Here is a 20,178-nt window from a genome sequence, read left to right on the forward strand (position 1 = left end):
AAACAATGAAAAAATTTGTTTTCTGTACGGTATCTTGACAAACACATTAGCTTGGTTATTTATGTATTTCACATAGAGCGCTTTGCCAAGAGTATCAGCATCTGCTTGGTACATACATGACTCCCTCTGGTTCTAATTATCTTCAGCAATTAAAAATCCATGTTAAAGGAACTATGAATTCTGCTGACAGCAGCAAATTGATACAGTGTTAACTGACATCTGCTTTCTGTATATCATAGAATTTAAGTCCCTCCCCTCGCTATTAAAAATAATCATTAACCACAACCAGTTATAGATAACTCTTTAGTATGTCTTTGAATGATTGGCACGTTTGCATCTGGAATGGTAGTCTTAACTGTCAAGTGAAAAATGGAAGTGAATTACAATAACTGTTAAGAGTTTTAATTCTGGAGATGCAAGTAACAATGATTCTGTATATGTTGATACTGAATGTCTACCACGCTGCAGAAGCCCAAAATGTGACGACATTGAAGTGTCCATCTATTAGACATACAATGCAAGTTATTTCTAGTCTCTTTAGTAACATTTTCAGCATGTTGAAAGCAGGATGAGTTGGCAACTGAAGAACCTATGAAATGCAAGGATACTACTTAGCTAATTCTCCAGCCCTACAACTTCAAACAAATCTGAGTTATAAAGGTGAACCACCACAGCCTTCCTATAAACTACCAGCATAAGAACCCAGTGTTTTCAATCAAACAGCTGATCCCCCCAGAGTACCATACTACTGTAGTTACTTCATCTTTGCTAGTTCTATAACAGTGGGACAGTATTCTGCTAGTTCGAGTTCTACTCTAGATGTTTCCTAGAACTGTCAAGTTATTCAGCTACAACTAATCTGAGCTAGTATTCACAGCACCTGAAAAGAACAGAATCTGGTCACATCTTAAGCTCAAGTATAATAAACCCCTGGTTATCACATTTAAAATCTATAGTTTACCAGCTTGTAACAGCTATCTAGAAAAGGCTTGATCCATTACAAACTTCAGACCTTGCCTAGAGCTTAGGGAAGAACAGCTTCCAATGTTCTTGCCCACCATGCAACTGGACAACATACACTTCTCCCAACACAGAAAGTTGTTATAACAATCAAAGGTGCTATTTTTACATGTTAGTTTTTCTAGTTACCCTGTTATTTACTGGTCTCAAAGTAGAAACTGATTCACTATCACAGGGCATTCTCACATGTGGTGTGTTGACCCTTGCTGGACACCAGGTGCCCACCAAAGCCGCTCTATCACTCCCCTCCTCAGCCGGACAGGGGAGAGAAAATATAATGAAAGGCTCATGGATTGAGATAAGGACAGGGAGAGATCATTCACGAATTACTGTCATGGGCAAAACAGACTCGACTTGGGGAAATTAATTTAATTTATTACCAATCAAGTCAGAGTAGGGTAATGAGAAAATAAAAACGAAATCTTAAAACACCTTCCCCACACCCCTCACTTCTTCCCAGGCTCAACTTCACTCCTGATTCTTCTACCTCCTCCCTCTGAGCAGTGCAGGGGGACAGCGAGTGGGGGTTGCAGTCAGTTCATCACACGCTCCTTCCTCCTCAGAGGAAGGACTCCTCACACTCCTTCCCTGCTCCAGCATGGGGTCCCTCCCACAGGAGACAGTCCTCCATGAACTTCTCCAACATAAGTCCTTCCCACGGGCTGCAGCTCTTCACAAACTGCTCCAGCATGGGTCCTTTCCATGGGGTGCAGTCCCTCAGGAACAGACTGCTCCAGCGTGGGTCCCCCACTGGGTCACAAGTCCTGCCAGCAAGCCTGCTCCAGCGTGGGTTCCTCTCTCCACAGGTCCTGCTAGGACCCTGCTCCAGCATGGACTCTCCACAGGGTCACAGCCTCCTTTGGGCATCCACCTGCTCTGGTGTGGGGTCCTCCATGGGCTGCAGGTGGATATGTGCTCCACTGTGGACCTCCATGGGCTGCAGGGGGACAGCCTGCCTCACCATGGTCTTCAGCATGGGCTGCAGGGGCATCTCTGCTCTGGCACCTGGAGCACCTCCTCCCCCTCCTTCTTCACTGACCTTGGTGTCTGCAGAGCTGTTGCTCTCACGTATTCTCACTCCTCTCTCTGGCTGCAGTTGCTGTTGCGCAGCAACTTTTGTTTCCCCTTCTTAAACAGGTTATCCCAGAGGCGCTACCACTGTCACTGATGGGCTTGGCCTTGGCCAGTGGCAGGTCTGTCTTGGAGCCGGCTGGCATTGGCTCTGTCGGACATGGGGGAAGCTTCTAGCAGCTTCTCACAGAAGCCACCCCTGTAGCCCGCCCGCTACCAAAACCTGGCCACACAAACCCAATACATCACACTTCTGAACAAACACCATGAGTTTCTATCGTGATTCATTTGAAAGTATAAGGCCTGAGCCTGCCAACAGGAAAGTGTTACTGCAAAATTCATTAAAAGTTTTAACAAGATGTTTTCATGCTTACCCACAGCAAGATACATATTGTTATGCAAATCTTGTAACAAGTAGTATCTAGCAAACCCCAATGTCCTCAAAAGTCTTGGTGATGTCTTTATAGCTTCTTGCAGGCCTAATCATCTTCCTGCACACACTCATTAGAGAAGTGAGTTGTAGCTAGCAATTAAAAACAATTACGTTAGCACTGAGTTTATGCACAACAAGCTAAAACAAATTTCCTTCTTTGGCCAGTATAGATGACCTTAGCTGTAAAATTATTCTGGCACAAAAAACAACTGCTAATTTTAAGGAGGTAGGAGAAACTGTTTAACTATGTAGAAATAAGTTCTCTTTTCTACTGCCCCGTATCATTCCTACAAGGGAACTAAGCCTCCACTGAACACCATTAATGAAGGCTGTTGTTTCATGTGCTAATGGCTTCCTCAGAATAATACCGAAGTAATTGCTGCCTCACAGTTCAGAGTGACTAGGGAAAAGTAGCAGTTGGGCATTCACGTTAGATGACAAAAAACACATTAGTTTCTTATTACAATTTAGTCTTGGTCAGGCTTTTACTCTGTTCTCAAAACATGCCTCTGGTCTTCCATATGCGCTGTTTTGGTAATTGAAATATTTTGCTGAAAACTTTTGAATAGACAGTTTTTACCATGTGGACATTAATACCTTGGTAGAGAATAAATTTCATACCAAGATACAAGGATAGTGTTAAATTATTTTGATGAACATTTATTATATATTTTGGAATTGTGCTGCACACTGCTGTAATTTACAAGCTACATACAAGGCTGAACCAAGATACTGAATCCACACACAAAGGATTTTTAAGGTAGATACCCAGATTTGAATGTGCTCTACATCTTCTGTATCATCACCTGAAATTTACCTGCAAAGAAAATGCAAAGTCAGATCAAAGTATCACCATTAGAGTTATTTTTCCAATTAATTATTTTCTTGTAATCATTTTGTTAAAAGAAATAGTAAGGAACATTTCAATATTACGGTTTAATTGTGAACAATCCAGCCATTATTTAAATTTAGCATTTAAATTTAACTCCAGCTGAGCAGCTTTTTCTTTTTTTTCTTTAAGTTGATCCATGTCCCACATCACAACAGTTTTGTCAGCTAAATTTAAAATTTGTGCAAAGTCTGTGGAGATTTTTAAATCCACCTTAAGCAGTGTGGACAGTTACAATGGACTTCACTTACTAACTTTCTTAATGACTTCTGTAGAGAAAGAGCATGTATCTACTTGTTTTTATCTTCACTTGTTCAAATAGCCTTCTGGATGTACATCCTTATGCATTTGATGCTTCCAAATATAAATATAACTTTTTAGTTTTGCTTTCCACACAGTATCATGGAGGTTCACCCTCTGTCAGTATTTTCTAAACACTAAAGCATTTAGTGACAGGCCATACCCTGAAGTTCATACTGACTCCTGTGGCCCAGCAGCTTCAAACTAATTCCACCTTGATAAATGCTTATACAGTGGTGAAGCCAGTAAGGAAAGTTACTAAGTGAGCTAATAATTGAATACTCCGAGAACTACTTACATGCAGGCATTGATGAAACTTCAGCTGTTACAATACTCTTTATTCCCAAATTCGATAGGCCTCCTCTGATTAGTCCACAGGTAAATGCTAAATACTAAATATAAAGTTGCACTTTAAATAAGTGTCAAGGGTGAAGCTTGTTGCTAAAGATTGAAACTAAGTACTCAAGAACAATACTTAAAACTTAGACAATATAAAACTATGGAGGTTTTGTTACCATGCTTGAGAGACTTCGTCATGTCTCTAATAGACAAAAGCTCTGATATTTGGTACAACAGAGCTCACAATACAGATTTCTCTTGTTTAGATCACTATCTTGACTCACTTGTTTCTATTTCCATTAAACCTGTAGGAACTTAATATCCTTAAAACAATTATTCACAAGACTTAGCTGAAATTAGCAACTGGTATTAAAGTCAACGAAGGAGAAAGAGTCCAAGACAGCATTCTTGCACAGGCTGCATCTTAGAATACAAGGGACTGCAGATACTTAGAAAATACATTGCAAAACAAAAGAAACATCTCACCAAACACCAAAAGAAATTCCAAGGACATCAGCCTGCAACTGTGATGACTAAGATGATCAAGAATTAAGAAACCATAAAATGGAACTGAATGCCCCATTTCTTACATCCACCTGAACCAAAGTGCTTTGTAAGAGGTTCTGCAGAGGCACTGATTTTACTTACCTAAACTATTAGCCTAACTCAGCATCTACACTCAAAACTATTTTTAATTGTTGGAAGATCTTTCTGAATTAAAGACAAACATGACAACAGCAAGTTTCACAACGACTATGACCATTTCTTGAACCATAAATTAAATCCACTGTTACGAAACAAGGTGCATTCCTAAAAAGCATAGGTTTTGGAGACTAAACTTTAGCTGCCCTTTTGAAGAGTTTGTATCCATTCAATTACAAAATTTAAAGTTGTTATTAATAGATAAGATAATTCAAATCAAACTCGTAGATCTCAAGGATAAAACTGAAGGGTACCTTTGGTGCATGTTCTAAATACTGCTTTCCTGCAGACATTTGTGTCAAGAGACGAAATTTATTGTCTTGAAGGACATAAATACCCTGTTTAAAAAAAAAAAGTTTTTTAGTTGAATATGCAGTAACATGTAATCAACATTTTATGTGAAGAGATTTGATTTGCAGAAACAATATAAATGTTCTCAGGTTGAAAAACGAAATTTTACATTAAGGCATATGTGATTTAAGTTTAAACTGTATTATTTACTTACATGAAATATCAAAAGAAAAGAAAATATAATTAATTGTGAGTTTACAACAAAACCCCTAGATAATAATATGATCAGTTAACCCTAAAAAAATGTTTATTTACATTCTTCTTGGAAGAGTCCTTCCAATGCTCAGAAACAATAATTCCATATTAGAAAGTTTTTGTTAATATATTAAATGCATCTTGATTTTTACATTCAAATCTTAATCTTCATTTTGTATGCAATTCACTATTATTCTCAAATTCAGTGAGAATTATCTTCTTTAACAGTGATACAGGCAACAACATCCAGCAGATGATCGTTAGAAGTCTAGTGTTTTCTACATTACAATTTTGTGCCACAATATGCATTTTAATAAATTAAATATGAACACAGTATAGCTTAATCTACACCTGTCATTTTAATTTATTTGCTAATGACTGTGCTACTTTGGAACTTCATAACCCTTGAAAATAAATTAAGGCTGCATATACAATTGAGACCTAAGCTCAATACTGCAGCTTGCTTTGAATTAAAAAACAGATTTCTAAGGTAATTATTATCTGTTAAAATTACTACTTGATAAACAGCTCACTGAAAAATAAAACCTATTTTATTTAGCACAATCCTTGTACAAATTCTCTTGTTCCTACTTTGATACAATAGGAAAACGGCCATAAGAAAACCAAGTGGTTCAAAAGGAGAAAGATTTTTTTACTCTAGTGAAATGGCTCCTTAAATTATTTTGATCTTGCGTTAGGAGCTGTGGCTGTTGATATAGGAAAGGACATAGACAATGCAATTTCACCAACATGCAAATTTGGGAAGTTTTTCAGCTGTTTCTCATACAAGTATGTTCAATAGAGTGCAGCTAAGTGTCTCAACTGCTGAAAACTGTAAATATTCTTCAAAATAAAAAATTACTTCAAGGCAGCCATTCTATTTAAATAGATGTTAAGACAGCAATATCACTTTCTCACACTAGTTTTCTACTAAAATTTATTGGGAGATACATTAAAAAAGTTCTTGTTTAAGTGTTAATCAACTGTAATCGTTACTGTCCTGTCAGTTTGTAACTCTGCAACAGCACATATGAAATTCAAAGCATTTAATCTTTTCAAACAGGCTAGCAATAAAGACATCACAAGCAATTACTAAATTGTATTCTGAAGCTATATGCTAACATGAAAATTAGAAACCTGCTTTTTAAACAAAACAAAGAATATTTTGGGTTTCTTATCAGGTAATTCATTCCAGACCAAGAAAAACAAAAAATGTGCTAGTAAGTGACAACTGTTACTGATTTTGTAAGTTAAATCTTATGCTACAGCATTAGTACCTGATGATTAGTCCTTAGGTTATCTATTTGTTTTTTGAATACAGTTGTCCAAAAATCTTTGCAAATGAACTTCATAATATCTAATTCATCCTTGAACCTGGCAGTATCTTTTGTAAACCTAAGAGATAAGTGAGAAATATATCAATAATGAAGGTAAGACAGAACTTGACCTATTAAACAGAAAAAGAAAAGACAAAAAAAAAAGATACTATGCAACATTATTTTTGAGGATGTTATAAATTACTTCTCCAACCATCGTACAGTATCATTCTAGCATCACTCTGCGTTCAAGTACTTTAACTTAAGAGCAACACAGTGTTATCTTAATACCTGCAACATGACAGCACAATAAATGGTTTTAATTACACGATTATTAAAGACAGCTGAAGTACAGAAAGATGCAAAGCACTCCATCAGTTTTATCTTCAACTAAATGTCTAAATAGAAGATAAACAGAAAGCTCACACCTATACTATTGCTTGGAAGGAGTCCTTCAAATATGCAAAAAAGCACTAACACATAGGAACAAACATGTAAAACTTGTTCCTGTTTTCCAAAAAGGGACCTCTTTCTCTTGCTTATTTCAGAATTCTCTCCCTTTATCCTCCTTGAGGGTCTTTATCTGGCACTAAAGCACCACTTTCTTCAACGAAAGCATGACTTCAGATGCTCAAAAGCCTCCACACAACCTCAGAACGAGGGAGCTGAAGTTGGATGTGCAGCAAGTCATCGTGCATCCCCAAAGAGCCTGGGGAAACAAGGAGACAATGTGCTCGGTCATGAAGTCCCAAGGACTAAGAGTGCTTTAGAAAAAATGAAATAGAGTAGCCAATAAAAAATTATGTTTAAGAAAGAAACTAGAAAGAGAAGAAAATAATGAGACGTACCAGAATTAGGAAACATGCAAAAGCAGGTCTACAGAAAGTGCAATTAAAAAGGATTATAAGTATTAACAGCAACCATGTACCCTAACTCAGTTTTCATGACGAAATGCACTGGGAAAATACATACTCCAAAACTGTCCTGTGGTATTCAAACACAGGTCCCCGCACGAATGAGATGCCAGAACGTACAGTAAGAGGAATGCATCCGCAGCGTAACCCTCTGCCCACCCAAAGCAGCGAGCAGCTTTCCACCGAGCGGGCGAACATTCCTGGCCCCGGCAGGCCGGGAAGGAGGGGGCGTCGGCCCTCACCGGGCAGACCCAGGGGAAAACCCCCGAGGACGAACAACGCCCGCCGGCCCCGGGAGCGGGAAGAGGGGCGCTGCGAGGGGCCGGCTGGGGGTGAGGCTGCGGCAGCGGCGGGGACTCACCTCTCGATCAGCCCCTGCCCGACACGGAAGCCCATGCTCTCCAGCTTGGTGGTGCAGCGGCCGTTCTCCTGCAAGACACAAGGCGCCGCCTCCGCTTTACCCCGGCCGCTGCCGGGCGGCCCCCAGGGGCGGCCCCGGCCCCACTCACCCCTTCGCCCTGCTCGGCAGCGCGGTACAGTCCCGCCACCATCTCGTTGTGCAGCAGCAGGAAAAGCGCCTCGTCCGCCATCTCCGCTCCGCGGCGGCGCTCCCCCCCGCCGCCGCCGCCGCCTCGCCCTCAGCCGGCACCGCGGCAAGGGCCAGCTGCCGCCGGGACCCGCCGCCGCACCGCCCCTTCCGGCTGGGGTGAGGGCGCGGCCGGGCCCTGTCAGCCTCTGATGCTCCGAGCGAGGCGGAGCGGTCCAGCAGCGGCGGCCTGGCTGGTTCTCCCCGTCGGGGAAACGCTGGGCGTTCCCGCCCGCCGCCGCCTGGGGAAGGCCTGCCGCGGCTGGCTGGCGCCGGCTGAAGCCTCTCCTGAGGCGGGAAAAGCCCTTTTACGTTGTCGCTTTCCAGAGCCCCCTGCCTCGGGCGGTGGCGCGAACCGGGGCTGCACAAGCGAGTGCCGTGAAGGAAGGGGGGCCGCAGCTGGGGGCAAATGCGTCTCCTCCCCGCGGAGCTGCCCGCTGCCCGCCTTACTACTGGGGGTTGAAATGGGGGGGGGTCGTGGGTTTTTTATTGCCGTCACAACGTCACTCGTTCATTCGCCTTCCATTTCCTGCCGCAACGGCAGCGGGCTCGCGCCGGGGGCGCACCCCAGCCTCTCCACAAAAACGGCACCGGCTGCCCGGCGGGGAAGAGCGCAGTTAAAAACCTCGCTACCCCACGCGTCAGGGATAACGTCCAGCAACGGCGTTCTACAGCCGCCAAGTGGGGAGCCAGCTGCCGAGGCCCAAGCCCCCACGCTTGGGGTGACGGGCGAGAGGGCAGGCGCGGACCCAGCAGCGCCCCCCAGCGCGAGGCCGCCGCCAACCCCCCCCGGCCCCGGTCTGCGCGCCACCGGGCAGCCGGCCAGCCCTCAGTAACGTCCCCGCCTATTGGCTCGCCTGGCGCGGCGGCCTCTGTAGCGGAGCGGTGATTGGTCCCCGCCCGAGCCGCCTGCGTGCTGGCTTGTCGGCCCTATAGAGAGTGGGAAAGTAGGATGCGTCCTAGGAGGGTGGGGATAAACGTCCTCGAAGTGGCTTTCTGATTGGGCTGCGGGAAATTGACGCATGAGTTCCCGTTAGCTCTGAGCGGTGTCACTCCGGCGGTCCCTTTGGTGATTCGTAGAGCTGTCAGGCAGAGGCTTCCAGCAGTTGGTCGGTCGGGATGCCAGTCTGCCTCTGGGCTCTGTGATTGGTGGACGCCTTCAGGGAGCCTTTCCCGCGGGGCGTGCCCTTTCCTTTCGTGCCCGATTATTGGCGGCCGGAGGGGACCGCCGAGGGGCTATTGGCTGCGCGGGCCCGGCCCGCGGCTGCCGGAGTGGTGAGCTGCCAGGCGGGCCGCGCGTGGGCGGGGCCTCTCCCCCCCTCCCCCCCCGTTACCCAGCCGTGCCTTGCGCTGGGCCCCGGCTAGGCCGCGCTGCAGGCGGGATGGCGGTGGCGGTGCGTGCGCTGCAGGAGCAGCTGGAGAAAGCCAAGGAGAGCCTCAAGCACGTGGACGAGAACATCCGCAAGCTCACGGGACGGGACCCCAATGACGTGAGGTGAGGCGGGGGGCCGCCAGCAGGAGGAGCGGCCCGGCGGCGGGAAGGGGGGTGCGTGAGAAGCGGCCAGGCCGGGCGGCGGGGTGAGGCGACGGCTGTGTGCCGCGCTGTTGTCCCGGGGGGGGGTGGGGGGTGGGTGAGGGACCCGAGGGGTGGCCGGTGAGGAGCTGCCCGCAGCCTGCCGCCCCTACAGGCCGCCGCCCCCGCGCCCTTCTCCGGGCCATCCCCGCTCGTCTGGCGCAGCGCGGGGGGGTGGTGGGGCCCCGCTCCCGCTGGTTTGCTAGCGGTGTCTGCCCGTGGCGGCGGGGGTGGTGGGGGGACACAACCGTGGGGTGCGTGAGGGAATGGCTGTGGCCGCGGGCACCTCTGGCTGGGCGAGCTGCAGCGCCCCGGGGAGCCTCCCTGCGGCGGCTTGGGAGGGCCGGGGCAAGTACCGCTAACAGCGCCCGCTGTCTCTTGCAGGCCCCCTCAAAACAGACTGTTAGCCATCACAGGCCCTGGTGGAGGTAGAGGGCGTGGGAGCTTATTGCTAAGGTAAGGAGCTGCAGAAACGGGCAGTGGGTTTCTTCCACTCTTTACCCTGGCATTGGTTTGCTGTCCTTACAACTGGGGTGTTTTATATTTCTCGTCTGATCCTTTTGCTCATTGTACTGCTGTTTCAGTAAGCAGGCACCAAAGCTGGCCTACAGGGCATTTGGGATTTTATATCACCACCTGACATTTAAAGTGCTTTCTCATTCTTAGTTATAATAAGTTTAAACTGGTCGTTTTCACTAGCCCTTTTAGCTGTTAGCCTGAAAAATAAGGGGAAACATCAAAGTTAAGGGAGGTGTTATGTGGTATCTGGGACCTTGTCTTCTTGAAATCTTTCAAAATCAATCTCTCGATAATTAAGAAACTGGTAGCTGTTCCAGGAAGAATAGAAAGAATTGAAGGCAACAGGAATTTTAAAACACGTGTAGGTAAAACCACTAGAGTTTTGTTGTGGGTTCCCCCCCCCCCAAAGTAGAATGAAAAGGCCAATTTTTGTTCAGTAGTTCTTATTTAATGGAGTATGTAGTGTATTTTTTGTTGAATTTCAATATTAAACTGCTGGTTTAAGGCTCAATACATCTTGAAAGTTGTTGCAAATATGAACACTTGAACATAGTGGGGCTTCTTGTTTTAGTGTAGCTACTCAATCAAATAAGAGCAGAAATTCAAGTTTAAATTAGTTGGTCCACAAGCAGTACGTTTCAACACTTCATTGCAGTAGTAACAGTAAATGATGATGGAGCTGAGTAAAATGTATTGTTACATTATGACCACAAAGTCAAAATACAGTTTGATTGTGCAGGCTTACGGTGGACCTGGGGTTACCCTAACTTGTTCTGAGATCACAAGTGTTTTCTTTTTAGGCGTGGATTCTCGGATAGTGGAGGAGGACCCCCAGCCAAACAGAGGGATCTTGAAGGGGCAGCCAGTAGGTGAGTGCAAAAACTGATGTAGAGAACTTGCTTTATCAGAATGAGAATTTATAACAGTAAATTTTAAATACTTAGATTCAATAACTGTTAATAACTGAGGACTTCCACTGTCATCTTCAGAGATTACATATTCAAGACTTGTTGGAAATGTATTTAGATGATAACAGTTGACTGTGGTGAAATTTTTTTTTTTTTTCCCCATACCTTATAGCAATATAAAGATTAGAGCAATAATATGAAGGGATAACAATACAAAGATTCTTGGAATTTTCTGTTTTACTTGGTGTACAGTCTGCTATATTATATTCTGCTTAGTAGCCCAGATTTGTTTTCAGTAGACACAAATTGAATTATGACCGAGATCGCCCATTCAATAAATTGAATGCGTACACCGTGACAATAGACTCAGATTTTGAGCTTTCACGTCTGGATGCAGATCCATCAGATGTGACTGATTATAGTGAGCTTAATTCTACGGGCACTTACGTGCAATGGTAGTTCTTGACTAAAGCAAGGCTTGCTTTTGAATTTTTGAGTTAATGCAAAATTAATACTGTGAAACAGCTTTACCAGTAGTAAAGGGCTGTGCCACAAAGCTGAGGGTGAAAGCTAAAAATAACTTTTATTTAACACACTGCCTAGTTGTTCTTTGTTAAAGCCTCAGTTCATCCAAGTTCTCAGGTCCTAAGTCCTCTGCCCCTCCTCACCTGTTTTCTAGGTATTTGGCTAGGTAACTAAAATAGCATTTCCATTTGAAAAATCATACCAACCTTTATATCTTGATGCATTTAAATCTGTCTCGCGATCCCCTTATACCAGTAGCCATTTTAGAGATTCTGGAAAAAGAAAAGTGCAAACATTAAAAACAAGAAATAAATTCCAAAGGTATTCTAAAAAGTCAAATATGGTAGTAATGTGGGCTCTTCTGTTATACTTTACTGTGCAAGTTGTATTAAAACTTGCACTGTTTTCTCTCACTGATTTTTACCAACAGTAGATTCTGTCTGTAAAATGCTACTTACTGGTCACTGGAACAGTGGGGAGATTTTTACTGGAAGTGTTGGTTCTTCTGACTAGATATGCTGACTTGTATTTTTCTCATGTTAGAACAGATGCTGTCCTAAATGTGTGCTTTTTAGTGACCACAAATGCTTTTTCGTCCTCAGGCTGGGTGGAGAACGTCGGACAAGAAGAGAATCACGCCAGGAAAGCGACGCAGAGGATGATGATATTAAAAAGGTAATACATTATAAATGGAGCTGTGCAGGAAGAAACTTACTTGTCTGGAACATGAACAAAGTAGTTTGTTTTTCTTTGTTGTAGCCAGCGTTGCCATCTTCTGTTGTTGCTACCTCCAAAGAGCGAACACGTCGAGACCTTATACAAGATCAAAATATGGATGAGAAAGGAAAACAAAGGTATGCAGAAATCTCTCTTTAAGCACTAATGTGGTACTTCTGAGTGCTAGCACAGGAAGTAACTTTAGATTTTAAAAGTATTGTACAGATGCTATTATGTATCAAAGATGATGTTGAAGAGGTACCATAATGGTATAAAATTGATTTTAAAAAATATTCTCTCAGAATACTTCACAGCAGTAACAACACATAGTTCACTTCACATAACTGACAGGGGTTCTACTTCTCAGGCCACCTACAGGAATAGGTTTGCTAGTGCTATTGTAACTGATTCTCTCCGAGTAAGACAGAAACATATATAGCTTCATTGTTTACTTAACATTTTGAAGTGCTGGAACTGTCTTGGTACATCATTTATTTTGTTGGTTGAAGGCTTTTGGGTGTGGGTTTCCCCCCGTTTTTTTTTTTTTAACAGGGTAGTTCCATCATGTGTTTATTTTCTCTTATTACTTTCAGACTCATTATTGTGTGTACAGTATGACCTTCCTTTTGCCTGCTTCTTTTTAGATTCCTCCTATGTATTTCTCCTTTTTCCTATATTTTATTTGTGTCAGGGTAGCTCATAAAAATTCTTGCTGAAATGCATTTCTATTGGGAAGAGGTGTTGGAAAAGCAAATTTGCAACTGTGTCCAACCTCTTGGACTCCATCCACTTCAGTCTGCAGCTGACCTGCTGCAATAATAACCCATACCTCAAATAAATAGAAGAATGAGAGCTGGAATAAGGAACTATAGAGAGCATCTCTGATAAGGACCACAGATCAGTTAGCACAGAAAAGGCACTTGGCTTGCTTCTTTTACAGTTACAACACCACTAACAGACTGCTGTTGCTTCCATCACCGGTTTCCAACTACTTTCCTCACAGGAAGACTTTCAAAATTCTTAGTGGACTTCCTAGAGCTTCAGGCACTAAAAGTTTGTTTCCTCAGAATTGTAGTTTTACTCTTTTGTACTTCAGTAGTCTGGGGAGATGAGAAAACCAGTATTGATCTCTGTGTGACTTGTGGTGGAAAGAGGCTCTTGAAGAGGACAGCATCCATTGAACACTTGATTTTGCTCAGTGTCTTCTGGGATGTCATTCATATACAAATACACTTTGAGTAACCTCTAGCTCTCAATTCTTTATTTGTTCTTATTTCTACTGTTTAATATACAAGTACCTTTACGTTTCCATGTCAGGTTTGTGCCACTGTAGTAGAGTGGTACTGAGAGAAGAGAGTAGCATTTCCTTTCTCTCTTAATTGGGTAAAAGTTCAAGGCAAATAAGAGAGTTTGCCTCTTGCTGTAAAGGCTTAATTTGGTATTAAATGCAAAGAAAGAAAAGGTGAAATTGAAGAAATTAGTTCCTGTTCAGAAGAAGGGAATTCCTTTAAGAATTTCACTTAAAAGTTTTCTCAAAACAACACTTAACTGGATGAGAGCAATTCTGGTTTCATCCCACAGTGCAGTGTCTCATTGTAGAAGATATTGTTAGGCAAACTGTGACAGATAAGCTTTCACTCCCCTATGGCTCCATTTCTCCTTAATCCTCTGAGCGGAGCGGAGGGGGGTACATTTTTCAGAAAGCTCAATGGCCTTCCAGTTCACTGCCTTACTGATGGCTCACACTGTATTTACTCAACCTTTTCTTCAGTACTCTCTGTTTCTGGATTTTTTTTAATATTTCCTTAGTGTCATTATCTCCAGATGTAAAATGTGCAGGCTTCCAATTTTTCCAGTGCTAACTGTACTGTGTTTTGGATAAGAGCTGTGTCTTACTCTTAAGCAAAATATGATATGTCACTGTAAGTTATATCCTTGGCTGTTGGCACAGTCAATATGTGTTTTCTTGCTAATGGCCTTGAGTAATACTGAGCCTTTAAAAATAAACGTCGCTGAGGTGGAAAGTTTCTCTGATTGTTTATGCAAATAAAAATCTTAGTACTTGAACTGAATCTCAAACTTCTTTTTCTTTTTATTCAGGAATCGACGTATATTTGGCCTGTTGATGGGCACTCTTCAAAAATTTAAGCAGGAGTCCACCGTTGCTACTGAGAGGGTACTTATTTTTAGTTCTATCAGATTGTAAATAATAAAGTACAATTGGTGTGGTTAAGCTGCTTCAAATAGGAATGAAAATTCCCCACTGTGTAGGTTGCTGGTGCAACAAGTTGGTAAGAGTGCATGCAGGTTTTTGTTTGGTTTAGTTTAGTGGAATTGGGGTGGGAGGCAGGAAAGGGACTCTAACAATTTCATGACTTTACAACACTATTTCTGACCATGGCAGAAGTGAAAAGGCAATATTTTGTTGATTTTTTTTTTAATTGCTGTACACTTTTAAAACATGTAAAACACAAAATAAATTACCTTTTTTTCTTGTTTACATTATTTGGGGATCATTTCAAAGTGAATGGAATTTAATCAGGTAACTATTTAATAGGTCATAGGCTACTTCTGTAAATAATGGTGATTCAGTATTGCTGAAGCAGTGCCCACCCTGATGTGTTCCAGATGTTTAAATTATAACCAAGTATACAGAAGTTTATGGTTGTATTATGCTATCTGTTTGACTACAAATGGCTTCCCCCTGCCAGTACAGATAACAAGAATTCCTGTTTTTAATAAAATGGATATGTGATTGTACTGAAGCAAAGGCTTTGTATAGCTTAGTGGTAGCTTCAAAAAACTTGTATATAGGATGGTGGTAACTTTATTCCTAGTATTCCCTTTTAAATTGTAGAGGGTATGGTATTTGTTTACTGTTGCCCTAAATGGGTTATTCAGTTAATACTAATAACCTTTAGATTAAAAACAGTGTTTGAAAGTTCTACTTTCAGCAGTCTGGTGGAAGCAGATACCAAGTCTTTAAACTTAAAACCTTTTCTGTGTAGTGTTAGCATAACTGGCTTGCAGTGCTGGTATTGATTACTGTCAGATTCAGTAGTTGGCTATCTTGCTGTTTTATCTAACTTGCCATGTAGCACATGAGAAAGGACTGAAGTTCTCTGTTGCCTGCTTGCCTTTAGGACAAGAAACTATTGATTAGGATGGTCTAGAAACATGGAGTCCTTGTCTAATTTATCGTAGCATGTGTTTGCATAAAGAGACTTTGAGGAGTTACTGCGCTTTGCAACAAGTTTCTGAGAATTTGTATAGGCATTGTTCTCTTCATACATAAAAAGTTACTATAAATCAAAGTAGAGGCCTGAGGAGCTTTATGACACAGCTATTTTGTTGTCCAGGCACTAAATTGTATTTTTTTTATTAGACAAGTATTGTACAATCTGAGCATATGGCTGTCTAGGACATACAAACAGGGCATTCCTGGATTATAGTCATACATCTCATTGGCAATGAATATACTGGAAGTATTCGCAATGTAATTTGGTTTTTTGGTCACAAACACCAGTCTGCAGTCCTTCATTTGTTTCTGGGGGAGTTGACTTTTTTCCCCCCTCCAAGTGGAATACCTGAAATCTATTTCTTTTTTCCTGCCATTGGGGAAAAAAACACGTTGAAGCTTGTATTGAAAATTCAAATCCAAATTGAAGGATAGAAAAGCAGACAGAAGTCCACAGGGGCCCATAACTTTATAGTTAACCCACAAAAAATTAGGTCCCCACAAGCAATTACACTCTTTTCTTCCTGTAACTTAGGAGATATTTCTTAATGTGTCTTTAGGAATGCCTTTAATGGTGTAAATAATTCAAAATTTTAACTGGACCAAACGAGAACACTTTCTTGATTTAGAAAAAATACTTAAGATACTTCTTTATTTATCTTAGCAAAAGAGACGACAAGAAATAGAACAAAAACTTGAAGTGCAGGCAGAGGAAGAAAGAAAGCAAGTTGAAAACGAAAGGCGAGAACTGTTTGAAGAAAGACGTGCTAAACAGACAGAGCTGCGGTTACTGGAGCAAAAGGTTGAGCTTGCTCAGTTGGTGAGTTTTAGTTTTGCTCTTGATCTTTCTCTTGTTTAAACTGTTCTTGTGTATCTTAGGGTTATTTTCTTTCACTTCTCAGCAAGAAGAATGGAACGAACATAACGCTAAAATCATTAAATACATAAGAACGAAGACAAAACCCCACTTATTCTACATACCTGGCAGAATGTGTCCTGCTACGCAGAAGTTGATGGAAGAGTCACAGAAAAAGATGAATGGTAAGTGGTCTTTGTGATACAAAGGCCCTTGTTCTTGCCTCCCTTTGTTTGCTGTACAACTTTCTTTTAAGTCTCTCTGCTTAAATACATAAATTTCATGGTTAGGACAAACTGTATGTTCTTGCATGGGTGTTCATCATAAGTGAACATTACTCTTTCAGTGACTTATTTTTATGTTGGATGTGCTTTGATTCTCTTACAAGAAGTCAAAAGAGGTGTATGCGTAATCTCAGAGGTATGTGTTTAAAACATAGTCCTTTATATTAGCTTTAGTATCCAGATGTATGCCAGTGCAGCAAGTTAGTTTTTGAAAAGGCAGATTCTATGGATTGAAGACCCGAGGAAATGCAGGATTTTGCAAAGGATTTGAGAAGTGTTTTCTTAAGCACATCACTAGAACTTTATGATGATTTTTTTTTTTTAACCTTAACGTATGTTCATTTCTGTTTCACAGGATGACTAGATTTTTCTTTTGGAAAACAATTTTTAAAACTACAGTTGATGGTAGTCCTACTGTTCTTTTTTATTAAACTGAGAATGTATTGGTTTTTTTTTTCTTAAGGAGCTTTTCTTTTCTTCATTGTGTGGGGTTGGGGGATAAGAGAAGCTAGCTCACCTGCCTGAATAGCTTACATTATTTAAGCTTTCTTATTACCTAACCAGCTTTTTGCTGATTCTTACTGTCTTTTGTTTACCTTAGGAAGTATAACCTTGTTAATATATAAATACCAGGAAATTAAGGTATTGTTTTGGTATACTGTTGGTTGGATTGATTTTAATGAAGTCAAAAACTCTTTTTGTTAGCTTAGATTTAGGGCTTTACTGTTCTGATACTCAGCTGAGCTGACTATCCCCTTTGCTTTGTTTTCTTAAGGTAACTAGCAGTCTTTTTCATTATGCATGAATGGCTTGCTACTTCCGAATGAATAAGGATGCAGTACTTATAAGTTAAAACAATTTGATAACTTAGTAGCTCATAGTTAAGGGGAAAATAGACTTCAGTGTCTGTAGATTATCTGAAACTATTATTTATGCATTTATTCCCTAGCACTCTTTGAAAGCAGGCGAAATGAATTTGCAGAGCAGATTAACAAAATGGAGGCCAGGCCCAGAAGACAATCTGTGAAGGAAAAAGAACAGCAGGAGGTGCAGAATGAAGAAAAGAAGGAAGAACAGAACAAGGAGCAGGAAGAGGGTAAGGTGGCTCAGCAGGTGGAAGAGTTGGAGACAGGTAATCAGCACAATGATGTAGAAATGGAGGAGGTAGGGGAGGAGAAGGGAAAAATAGGTTCAGGGCATAGCGATGCAGAGAAAGAACAGGAAGAGGATGAACAGAAACAGGAAATGGAGATTAAAGTAGAAGAGACTACCGAGGTGAGGGAGAATGACAAGCAGCAGGATGGTCAGCATGAAGAGGTCACAGTTGTAAAAGAGGAAAGTGAAAACATTCAGCCAGTGGATAATGAGCAGGATGTGGCTGAAATGAATGAGGCAGATAGTGTAGAACCTGTAGAAAATGAAAACGGCAAAGAAGTGGAACCAGAAACAGAGTGTGATGCTCAGCCAGAAAAAGTGTGTAATGTTTCTTCTCCCGAGAAGGAGAAAGGTATCAAACCAGAAATTGAAGCTGAACCTGAAGAAAAACAGGAGAAGGCACCTGAAGCTCAGCCAGAACCTGTGGCTGAGGCTCTATCTCAGCCACAGTCTGTGCCACTGCCACAGTCACCTCAGTTGTCTCAGTCCACTCAGGATACAGAGCCCCAGACAGACAAGGATGAAAATGCTGTGGTGTCTGTAAAGGTGGTTGAGGCACAGACAGAGCAGAGTCAGATACCGAGTGTAGAAATTAAGAGTAAGACTAGGAGCAGAAGCAGGGGTAGGGCAGGGAACAAAACTGGTAAGAGTCATAGCCGTAGTAGCAGCAGCAGTAGTAGCAGTAGTACTTCAAGCAGTACTAGTAGTGGAAGTAGTTCCAGCACTGGCAGCAGTAGCAGTCGGAGTAGTTCCACCAGCAGCAGCACTACAAGTGGAAGTACTAGCAGGGACAGTAGCAGCAGTAGCTCTAGCAGTAGTGAAAGTAGAAGTCGAAGCCGAGGAAGAGGGCATAACAGAGATAGAAAACGCAGAAGGAGCACGGACAGGAAGCGAAGGGATGCTTCAGGAGTAGATAGAAGTCACAAGTCCTCAAAAGGTGGGAGTAGAGATACCAAAAGCTCAAAGGATAAAAGTTCAAGATCTGACAGAAAGAGGTCTATATCAGAAAGTAGTCGGTCAGGCAAGAGAACTTCACGGAGTGAAAGAGACCGTAAATCAGACAGGAAAGACAAAAGGCGTTAACAGAAGAGACCAAGCTTCCTTAGCCTAATCTTTGCAGCGGAAGATTATTTGAGTGAAAGGATTCCTTGTAAGGAGGAGGAGAAGGCTGCCTTAAGAATTGCATGCTGTAAAAAATCTTTTGGAAAAATGCAGACTGTTTACCAGGCATTCTTGTACTTTTTACATAATTTTGTAAAAGGTTACTTACCAAAATTATGTGAAGTTCCTGAAAGTGTAAAAATAAAAGATTAACACTCCTTTGCATCTTTTTTTTAAATACCCTGTACTCATTCAGATCCTCTGTATATTTTAATAGGTAAACCTTTAAGTAGGGGAGATCACTTCTTCTGTATCATACACTTTTTTTTTTTTGTAGAAATAAATGTGCGTTTTAAATAAATTGTTTGGGATGTCCTGTTGACAAATTCCCCTTTTAGATCATATGTAGGGAGGCAATGTTGCAGGAAACATAAAATTTTGCTTTTCCTCTCTATTCATTGCAAGAATGGAGTCTTAAGACCCAGTAAAGGGAGTAATCTCTTCAATGCTGGGTAGGAAGGGAAAGTAATTGATTTGGATCTATACCTTTTGTTTTGTTCTGTAATCACAAGCTCTTACTCAATTCTATCTTCCAGTTTTATAAAACTTTTTCCTATCCATAGGCAAGCAGTGATTAAATGGGAATGTTAACACTGGCCAAGATAGCTCAAGTCAGTCTGGAATACCACTCTTATCTGCCTTCTGCAGGTGCTTTGGTAGTATTTACATCTATGTTCTGGACACAGTTAATCTGTTTAATGATGTTCCTTGCTTTGATGGCCAGTGGAAGAAAGACCAGCTTGCTTCTCAACCAGGATTCTTTTTATTTTAGTTGCAGACTAATCTTTGATCCCTTCATACCACTAGGAATAATTACATTGCAGTGTTGGAGTTACCTGGGACTACCTAATACTAATGTTGTGTGCGTGCAAGAATGCTTTCTGAATGTATTTAATACAACTTAAAAGTGGTATGGTGTTATCTATGAAGGTGAATACTGTTTTTATATAATTTTGTATGGAAAACAATAACATCTGTCGCTCTGTTCTGTACATGTGCAAATAAATGTGGCTTTGTAGACTACTCTCTCGATGCCTATGATGTTTTCTATAACACAGGTGTATTACCTTAGTCTTTCTACATTTAAAGCATGAATCATAATTGCAGGTAACTGTACCTTAGAAGC

General features: G+C 41.8%; 2 protein-coding genes across 2 annotated transcripts; one reads left to right on the forward strand and one right to left on the reverse strand.

Moving 5' to 3' along the window:
* Window positions 1–18: 18 nt before the first annotated feature.
* TRAPPC6B (trafficking protein particle complex subunit 6B) lies at window positions 19–8,231 on the reverse strand. Its single transcript, XM_072864948.1, has 7 exons — window positions 8,040–8,231; window positions 7,892–7,959; window positions 6,578–6,695; window positions 5,009–5,092; window positions 4,012–4,105; window positions 3,293–3,341; window positions 19–2,614 (listed from the first exon to the last, which is right to left on the reverse strand). Exons 1-6 carry the CDS (start codon window positions 8,118–8,120, stop codon window positions 3,310–3,312), a joined length of 477 nt encoding a protein of 158 aa, XP_072721049.1. The 5' UTR covers window positions 8,121–8,231; the 3' UTR covers window positions 19–2,614; window positions 3,293–3,309.
* Window positions 8,232–9,386: 1,155 nt separating this feature from the next.
* PNN (pinin, desmosome associated protein) lies at window positions 9,387–20,069 on the forward strand. Its single transcript, XM_072864944.1, has 9 exons — window positions 9,387–9,611; window positions 10,074–10,145; window positions 11,009–11,077; window positions 12,244–12,316; window positions 12,401–12,495; window positions 14,459–14,534; window positions 16,261–16,416; window positions 16,499–16,637; window positions 17,686–20,069. The coding sequence occupies exons 1-9, from the start codon at window positions 9,499–9,501 to the stop codon at window positions 18,972–18,974; spliced, it is 2,082 nt and encodes a 693-aa protein (XP_072721045.1). The 5' UTR covers window positions 9,387–9,498; the 3' UTR covers window positions 18,975–20,069.
* Window positions 20,070–20,178: the final 109 nt, after the last annotated feature.

The sequence above is a fragment of the Ciconia boyciana genome, chromosome 6 (assembly GCF_034638445.1).
Source record: "Ciconia boyciana chromosome 6, ASM3463844v1, whole genome shotgun sequence".
NCBI classification, from domain to species: domain Eukaryota; kingdom Metazoa; phylum Chordata; class Aves; order Ciconiiformes; family Ciconiidae; genus Ciconia; species Ciconia boyciana.